Here is a 9,564-nt window from a genome sequence, read left to right as displayed (position 1 = left end):
CCCACAGCTCCTCACGCCCCAGCCCTGCCCCACAGGGGCTTCCTGGACTCCTGGCTTCTCCCCTACCTCTGCCAGGGGCAGATGGGAGAGGGAAGAAAACCAGTCGCCACACTGTGCCTCAGTTTCCTCATCAGCCCCAGGGCCAGCTCACATGCCAGGGCCCAAAGGCAGCGGGACACCGCAGAGAGTTTATAGGACTCCGAGATCTCGAGCCTGAGACAGGACATGAGCAGCAAGAGGACGCACAGCCCACCATCCTCTTCATCCCAGCAAGGAGCTAGGGGCTGACAAGGGCCTGGACCCTCCTCACTCTCCCCAGCCCCAGCCCCACACCCTCTGGCCCCACAGGGAAGGGGATAAACGCTGGGAAGCACGGAAGATCACTATTAAGTAAGTGTAAGTTAACTATTGTAAGCTAACTGTTACGAGGACCTGCCCTTGTAGCAGGGTAGGTTTTTTTCCTCCTGTAAGAATTCAGTAATTCGCTGATGAGACCATTAAGCTTTGAGTGCGGCAAGGTGTACTTCCCTTTATGCCAATCCCAACCCCTGCCAAAATCCTCCCCTTGCACCAGAAACCAGACTCGCTTTGCGCTGGGGAGAAGCAAGGCCAGAGGCAGGGGATGCTCTTCCCCTGGCTCCCACCCTGCCCAGGCTGCGGGAGAGTTCGCAGCACCCCGAGACACACCCCAAAACCAGAGTTCCGTAGACTTGTGTCCCCCCGCCTCAGCACAGCCTTCCGCTGCCCCTCAGAGCTCTGCTCCTTCTCAGAGGTGTCAGCACACCAGGTGACTCTCACCTAGCAGCATGTTTTACCAGCATGGTATGAATTTAATCGTGACATATATACAGGGGCTGCAAGTATTACCGCGATCGTTTCATACAGACTTATCCACAAAACCTTACAGAGTGCTCAGGCGAGAGCTCTGGCCTAGATAGGCGTAAACGCTGCACAAAACTCAACTCTTCTTCACAAAGTTCTCTCTCCAGAGAAGGTTTCCAAGGAACAGCCCAGGAATCAAGTGTAATTTAAAAGAAAACACACCGTGGGGTTAGTCTCATTCTAGCCCCCATTCTAGTCTCATTAATGGCATACACCACAGCCCACGGTCATGCGCTCAGTCTTCACCATCTGTAGCTCTGTTTTTAACGAGGAGCCACCAGATTAATGCCAGCAAGGGCTGGGGACTGTCCAAATTTACACCCCCCAATTGTAGAGGGATCCCCCAGCTTTGCCGAGCATCGCCAGCGCGAAGAGAAGAGTTACGCAGTCGGCAGTGTTGCGTTCGTGTACGTACCAGTGACAGCGAGTCAATGGCAACCGTTTCCGAGTTACTCCGCTGCCAGGACAGTGGCGAGACAGCATAAATTTCTTTTCTTTAAATCTCATTGGATTAAAAGCTACACCAACCTTTTCCCTCGAATAAATATCATTGTCTTTGTAGAACTGAAAGTCAATTCTGCTTCCTTCCACCCACGTCCCTGAAAAAAAAAAAAAAAAGAGATGTATGTGCAGACATACAGATCTTCTCCTTTCAGAAGTTGTCCATGGCACAGAGCTGGTTAGGCTGCCGGGAGAACCAACCAGGTTCTGAAGAAATGGAGTCAGAGTTCACTTTTTTGGTTTTTTTTTGGCGTTCTTAGCGATGGCGACATATTAAGACATTCCAAACCACCTCACAATTGAGAAAGGAGAGAGACTTTATTTACATAAAGTCATCTGAATCGTTGCCATCCTGTGGAAAGAAAGACAAATCAGGATCATTGTGCACATTAAAATGGAAAATGGTGAAATGGCGCATTCAGAAGGACGTCAGAATTGCCATTTATTCTGGTTTCCTGCCATTTCAGTACAAACACCACGAAATCAGACCAAACGGGCACCTAACAGCACCTCTGGGGCAGGAACAGCTCTGCGCTGTGAAACAAGCAGTTGCTGTTCACTGTCCCTGCCCTGTAGCGCTTCCCTGAAACTGCAGCCCATCTGCTGCGACCTGGGAGGAACCAGAGCCCAGGCTCTCGCCAGTGGCCTCGTGGACCATTCCCGTGTCACAGCCCTGAGCTTCTTTCCAACCCCGGAGAAGGAAAGCAGTCTGGCATGCCATGGGGTTCAGGTGCTGAGAGGAGATGACCCCCGCACAGCATTTCCACCATGACTCTCCCTGGCAAGTGTCACTAATTGCGCACAGCCTGCTTGTGCACGTCAGGAGATGGTCAAACTCCACACCAGTTCAAGTTTCAAAGGGGATCTGCATGCCAACCAGGAGGAAAATCATGAATTCTTGAAAACCACACACTCCTCTAAGCAGTTAGTCAGGGACTAGGATGGAAAGGGTGGATTTTAAACTGAGGGTCACTCAGAGGAGCTCCAAGATCTGTTTGCCCAAGGTCCCACCAAGGAAGAAGCTGCAGATGTGCCAGACCTCAGGCAAAGCACAGGTGTCTCTGGTGCACGTCAGGACCTCTTCTGAACCTCACTCCTGCGCTCCACCTCCTCACTTCCCTCCTGCTGGCCTCTGCTCCTCTCCCCTTTGGTTCCTTTTCCACCATCAGACTGCAGCCACGTTATAGTGCTCCAGTCCCGGGCTGACTCTCTGCAAGCACATCCCTTCAAGCCTCCTCTTCTGCCCTCAGCACCTATATTCATCCCTCCCCAAACTGTTATCCAAGCCTGATGCCCTACTTAAAGCACTGTTCTTTCCCCTGGGTGGGAAGGGCACTGGGAGGACTTTGCACACATTTCCAGCAGCACAGGCTCCTCCTGGCTGATGCACAAGCAATAGGGCTCTCTCAGAAAGCGGAGGTAAGTGGCAATGTCCTTCACCACAAACGGGTGATGGAGATGTGCTCTGTCATGCAGGAGTCACCAAAACCGGACTGCAATGCGGGAGCTGTACCATCGTGATCCCGCATTGAATTTCAGCCGGCTCTGAAAGCTTTCTGTGGGCACCAGCCAGCTCTTACCTGATTAGAGGACATGTTCTCGGCCTTCATTAATGATGAGTAGCTCCTGGAAGGGAAATTACATTATCTTGCATGATACGTTTTCAAAACCCACCAACAGAGAGGTGTTTTGATAAAACAGGACTGAGTACCAGAAAAACAAATTTTTTTCCTTTCTGAACTCAAGCAAATACTTGTCCAGCCTGCCTATCTCATACTCTTTGGCTAATTAAAACCACCGGAGAAAGTCCAGGCACTATGCAGACTGCTTCTCCACAGCTTTGTGCAGGAACTACCAGCTAGATCATCCCAGGAGGCAGAAAATCCTTTACTTTGGGGAATGGCCAAGAGGCAGCCCTGGGGTAAGGTTAAATAAGCAGGCAGGCCCCTTACTCTGTAGCACAGGCATGCCTGCTGGCAACTTCTCTTCAGTTTAGTTTGCTTCTCTAAGCCCTCTTTTCTGACCTCTGCATGTGTTGAATCACCCAGGAAATCCTGGAGTTTTTCAAATTCTGGTTTCACTGTCATTTACAGATAAACATGACTTACTAAAGCTTAAAAGCGAGCTTTTGGGGCCAGCCAGGATACATTCAGCGCTGTATGGGGCCGTCCGTACTAAGGAACAAGCTCACACACGCCACTGCATGTTTGGTTGTCAGATGACACAAAGGTCAATACGACATTTCAAAACACCATCCCTCATCCTGTGTTTAAAAGAGCATGCGATTGAGGATTCACACCTGTTTTAGTCAACGTCAGCGATGCAAGAGGAAGCTGAAGAACTCTAGCAAAGGCTCAGCGCTTTCCAAGGCTCATGCGAAGCTGGAAGCAATTGCTCCCATCCCAATGACAGAGAGAGCGCCAAGCGGCCTGCCCAATTTCACCCAAGTTAGGGACAGGTTTCGAAAGACACAGCCCTTTCTTTTAACAATGGTTAACATCCAGGTTTGTTTTAAGAGAAGCGGGAAAAATGCATTTATTCTAAAGACAAAGGAAATCACTAGGCCGTGCAGACACCTGTGCCAGGGCAGGTCAGCTGAACACTAAGTAACTCTGGGCCGACTGTTAAACGGAAACTGCTGACCCATGACTCCCTCTCAGTGCCGATGAAAACTGCAGAAGTTAGAAGTTGGCACAACAATTTATTACTTACCTAAGTTCCTCCAGCTCTTTCTTCTTCTTCATCTCTTCCTTTTCCTTCCGCTTCATCTCTTGGATCTGGGCCTTCTTCTCATTTCTCTCCTCTCTGTCCCGGGCTTCCTTCTCAGCAGCCAGGTCTGGGAAGCGTTCCACTTTTGTCTTCTCTAGCCGGTTCAGGATCTCATTCACCTTCTTCTCCACTGTCAGCATTTTCACCTTTGGAGTGCAAAGAACTATGATCCTTATAAAAAAAAAATACTCTTATTCTGGCACTTTCGCAATGGAACGAAAACACCCTATTTTCACTTTACAGATGGCTGAATCCCACAAAAACAGATGCTAAGGAAAATCACTGCCACTGAGGCCTATTCAGCAGGTTGTGTAACAGCAAAAAGAGGGCCCACTCCCAGCACTCAGCAGCACATAGCTAATAAGCATAAGCATTGCTAAGTACATAGGCATTACTAATTTTGTTTCTTGGCACATGCCGCAACAAAGAGGCCAACAGACAAGAACCAACAGACCAGGACTGGTCTCTGTCAATTCCTGAAGAGGAGGCAGGTCTCTTGCAGACGGTTTTGGGAAGAGAAGCTCATGTGGTGCTTGTTGACTGCAGGGGTTTTTAGCATTCTTTGCCCTGGTACAGACCTGTTTCAGTCAAACAACTGCACCTCTGGAGAGCCTTCTCTCTCAGCAGCCAAGCTACATAACTACAATTTAAGCCTAACATTATCTGCGGACCCTACACCAAAGCTAAGCAGCTCTGCCTTTTAACAGGTTTAGCAAAGTCAGAGGCAGCACCAGGGTGAGACAGCTCTCGGAACAGAGACAGTAAAGCTAACAGAGTGACAGACGCCTCCAGGACCCCACACAGACCTCCTCTGCACAGCAAGTTCAAGTCCTGAGCCCTTCCAGACATGTGATTACACTACTGCCTAAGAGCTGATCCAAAGTGACTGCTCATGTGCAGGCTCTTCAGCTGTAGCAAGAGATGATTTCAGTGGTGACAGATGCAAGTGGGTAGCACCGACTAACATGTGATACCATTCTGCATTGGCAAAGACTCGTCAGCTACACTGTGCTGCAGGTTCAGAAACACATGCTGTACAGGCTACGCTCTGCTACAGCCTGACACTCAACCACAGACTGTCAGGTAATGTTCAGGCAAGTCTAAACATGCCCCCAGGATCTCTCTTATGCTTCAGGAGTGGACGATTCCCTGGCTTTAGGGCAAATGCTGAAGATAATCCATCCAGCTCCTAACAGGGAAACGCTACAGTCTGCCAGCAGGTCACTGTCACTGGTTTGCAGCAAACACTTACATCCTTCTGCCTGTGAAAGCCAATCTGCCCCACGTCCATGTCTGCTGTCTTCTTAAGGTTAGTCCACGGCGTGTACACCACGTTGACATTGTTCATCTTGCAACCTAGGAAGCAGGGGAGAAAGAAAGGATGGAAATAATTCTCTCTGCTAGAAGTCTTCTGTGCGCATGGAAACACTGGCAGTTATTCTTGTCACAAACTTTACCAGCTAGGCAAGAAAGAAGAAAACTGAGAAGTCCTTCCAGTGTTACAGTGAAACGGAAGAACACCACGACATCATTCTCTGCAGTAACATGAGCACTGCAGCAGTGTTAACGAACTCCAGATGGAGACCGTCTTTGCCAGAAGAGTGATTACTATGGAAGGGGGCCCCAAGGTGGTGTTAAAGAAGAGACTGCAAGGCCTCCTTGGCTCAAACAATAATATGGAGGCACAGACAGGAACTTCAGAGATTTAAAATTCCTTCTTACAAAAGGGCAGCCCCAGCAGCTGCAGGTGACATCTTCTTCCCGTAAGACCCGCAGGCACAGGCTTAACAGAGAGCACTGCAGCAGAAACATCACAAAGGTTTGATCCAAAAAACCACCACACACTCATGTGGACCAGAAACACTCGCCACAAACACCTCACACTGATCTCCCGGCAATCAGTATTACCTTGAATGCTATTCGCCTTCACTAGATGGGCACAGTCTATCAAAACTTCTTTAGGAATGTCATCCACCGTCTGCCCCTGTGACAGAGCAAAGCAACGTGAGTGGCTTGCGGCACGGTAGGGACTGATGAGCACAGAAGGCCGGGAAGCGGGGCATGATGCTCTGCAAACACAGCCAGGATCTCTACACTCCACATTTTACTCCAAGACTGGAGTCTTCCGTGGCAAAAAGTCTTCCACATTTGTAAGGAGGGGCTTAAAGCACCACAGGCTATTTGCACCCTGCTTTTCTGAAAGGTATTCTCCCCATTTTAGTGGGGTGACGGTTCTTAGACACACACTTGGTGTCAAGCCAGAAATCGATTTTTCTGTTGGGCCACATTAAAATTCCCGCTCCTCCCCATGTTATTTGGTAATGGAGGCTGTAAATTCAGTCTCCCTACCCTGGTGGTTACCTGCACCCTTAGGGAGCCTGCAGCCTTTGCACATGAGCAAAGAGGGTCTTGCGTGCAGGAATCACTGTAAAAGGGCCGCATGCAGTCCTTAGGTGGGTTAAGATTCACATTTTTGAATACATGTGTCACAGGATTACCTTGTGTAACCGAAGGTACACGTGCGCAGAAGAGAGTTTATCCACATGAAACCTAAAGAATAAAAGAAGCATATTTAACAGAGAATAAGAGGTGGTGATCTGTTCCAAAAGATTTATTTCCTAACAAGTGACAAAAGAGCCACTCCATGGAGAACAAAACTATAGAAATGTTCATGATATACATTTTTAAAAGCAGGCAAGGGAGTCAGAGTCTATCCTTCAAGAAATATCAGTCCTCTCAACGGGAGACTGAAAAAATAAAAAGCCTTTCCCCCTCCCTTTTTTTCTTCTAAATGCTACACCAGAGGCAGGCAACATTCACGGGATGAGCCTGCGCAGGTGGTGTTTTGGTCTGTCTGTCTAGTCTTAAGAGAAACAGCAAAACTGTGAACGCTGCAGCAGGCACTGCTCGTTACACCACTTACATGACTGATCCCAAGCTCACAGAGCCAAAAAAAAAAAAAACGAAAACCCAACCAAACTCCAGTTTCTCAGTGGTCCTCTGCCTCGGTAGAATGGTCCACAGAGCCCAGTGCTCTGCCTCCGACAGCGGGAACAGGCGATGCTGCCTGGGAAGTGGTGCCCATGCAGGTACAGTCCCGATAGCCCATGAATCCCAGTTCTGCACTCACTTCATTCGCTGCTTCCAAGATTTCATATGCCTCGATCACCCCCTCAGCCCTCTCCCACCGGACTGAAGAGCGCTCTCCTCTCCAGTCCTTACAGCATGGCTGTTCATCTCCTTGATGGCTCCAGCTGCCCTTCTCCAGACCTCTTCTAACTTGACCGTGTTTTTGCCACAATCATCTATTTTTTTTAAGCCTCTATCCTGATCAACACTTGCTCCAACCCTGCAAACTTCCAAGGATAAAGGGGTGAACTGATCTCATGTCACCTCCCAACCTTTCTTTCTACCATCTTCTTTTTAACTTAACAGGACTTTTTCCTTTCTACTGCAAGACAGAAAACTCTCCAGCACCAATGCATGAATTCTCACTTGTACCTCTTGAGCCTCCCACCCCAATTCCACTGGGCCTCTCAAGCAGAAGTAAGTCTAAAAGGTGCCAGACACCATTAAGAGAAAGATTTCCAGGAGGCCTCCACAAAAGGACCTATGATGTTTTGTTGAGATGGCACTAGGATACAAAAAAAAAGCAACATGGATGATGTCTGTGTGAGCTACAAGATATGAAAGAGATGGGGAAAGATGACTTTCATTGTTCAGGCAATTTGGAGGTGAATCTCAAGGTCACTCCCAAGTAACGGTATAGACATACCTTAACTTATGTAGTGATAGGACAAACATAAGACAGAAAATGAACGTGATACTGCTACAACAGTGTTATGCAGCTGACGTACAATCTCTTCTGCTAGAAAAGGAAAAAAGTATTCCCGTGCCAGTTAGCTGACTGCTGACAAAACATCCTCTATGGAGCATGCTAGCTACTACCTATTCAACCTCCAGTTCTACCACGACACCTCAGCTCATCCCAGCAAAGGCCACCTTGAAGGACGAGAAGGAGCACAAAGCTACGTGGTGATTCTTGTTAGAAACTGTTAGAGAAGGAGAGCGCAGCAACTACGACACATCTAGACTGTACAATAGTGCCCCAAAGCAAGCAAACTCCTTCATAAAAATCTCACAAACCTCAAAGTCTGGAAAGCGTATGGACTAATGCAGCCAGCAAAGATGCCAAGAATTGCTGATAAAAGGATCGGGCACTCCCCCTCTCTTGTTTTTCTCTTCCGATGAGATCTTACGCACCAAAACCAATCCACATATGTCAGGGCACTTCCTTTGGCCCACCTGGCCACAGCTCTAGCAGGTCTGCTTAAAGCAGACACGGCTTTCACCTGACAGGAATCAAACCAACTCCAACTCCTGAGACAGTGACTGGTTTACAGACAGGCCAGTACCTGCCCACAAAGCACACACACAGAGGGAAAGGCACTGGGAAACAATAGTTTTCTCTAGGGACAGAATTTACTGTTGCTCAAAAAACTTCTGGCTCCGTGCCCAGGCCTGTCTGACTGCTCCATGATTTCAGGAGTTTGTGCCTCCACTCTCCCTGTCCTGTTAGTCTTCTGTTTTTGCTGGTTGTGCTTCTCCGTGCACAGGGATATCCAGCAGCTCCTACTCCTGCTTCACTCGAGAGGTGCGCTCTCTTACAAACACCAAGCTGCCTTTCTCATTAAACTCTGCCCATTTCACAAACGCAGGAAGAGCAACAGCAAGCTAGCACCTATATTCTGAAATACAAATAGCCATGTATAGAATTATTTGGGTTATTGCTACTCCAGCAGCTCCATGCACAGATAAACCCCAAAAAGCTTCACAAAGGTGCCTGCTCTCATGACAAATAAAGCAGGGGGTTGACAGGGAGATGCAGGGGAATAAATTCAGAATCAACGGTGTCCCGGCAGCTGCACTTGGGTCTGCAGCAATCCACCTCCACCCTGGGATTGCCTTGAAAGTGCTAAGTGGCCTTGGAAAAAAAAGAGACTGCAGTGCCTGGGGAAGTGAGAGGGTGTTACGAGCATTCGACTCAGTTGCATAACGAAAGGCAATTTGTTTCAGCGAGTTTCAGCACCTACCAGATATCTTCAGGCCAGCCATACTTTATTAGGTCTTCATCTGTAGGAATAAAAGCACCAGTGAGCAAAGGCCAGGACCTCATCAACAGCAAATCCAACTACCTGACAAGAGCAGGAATCCTCCGCTGTTGGTCAGCCACTGCATGGTGATTGAACAGAAACAGAAAAGGGCTTTAACCTGCTTGCAGGTATGGCAGAAACAGGTACGCCAGGAACACCTCCATCACCTAATTTTGAAAATTTTAAATGAAAATATGTTTCTTCAAATATCGATCTAACGGGGAGGGGGAGACTTTCGGGGCAAGTCTTCAAAATAGCC

General features: G+C 48.4%; 1 protein-coding gene across 1 annotated transcript in view; it reads right to left on the bottom strand.

Annotated features, from left to right (window-relative positions):
- Positions 1 to 1,414: 1,414 nt before the first annotated feature.
- The window catches only part of CCDC25 (coiled-coil domain containing 25), an 8,699-nt gene continuing 549 nt past the window's right edge, over positions 1,415 to 9,564 (bottom strand). Inside the window, exons 2-8 of the mRNA XM_010290439.1 lie at positions 9,246 to 9,285; positions 6,651 to 6,702; positions 6,061 to 6,136; positions 5,405 to 5,508; positions 4,096 to 4,298; positions 2,964 to 3,009; positions 1,415 to 1,735 (exon numbers count right to left, since the gene is read on the bottom strand). Of these exons, the coding sequence (XP_010288741.1) occupies positions 1,706 to 1,735; positions 2,964 to 3,009; positions 4,096 to 4,298; positions 5,405 to 5,508; positions 6,061 to 6,136; positions 6,651 to 6,702; positions 9,246 to 9,285 (551 nt within the window). The 3' untranslated portion in view covers positions 1,415 to 1,705. The remainder of the gene's footprint in view (positions 1,736 to 2,963; positions 3,010 to 4,095; positions 4,299 to 5,404; positions 5,509 to 6,060; positions 6,137 to 6,650; positions 6,703 to 9,245; positions 9,286 to 9,564) is intronic.

This window comes from Phaethon lepturus, unplaced genomic scaffold, assembly GCF_000687285.1.
Source record: "Phaethon lepturus isolate BGI_N335 unplaced genomic scaffold, ASM68728v1 scaffold20237, whole genome shotgun sequence".
In the NCBI taxonomy this organism is placed as follows: Eukaryota; Metazoa; Chordata; class Aves; order Phaethontiformes; family Phaethontidae; genus Phaethon; species Phaethon lepturus.
The sequence above is the reverse complement of the archived record's forward strand: the minus strand, read 5'-3'. Positions and strand labels throughout refer to the sequence as shown.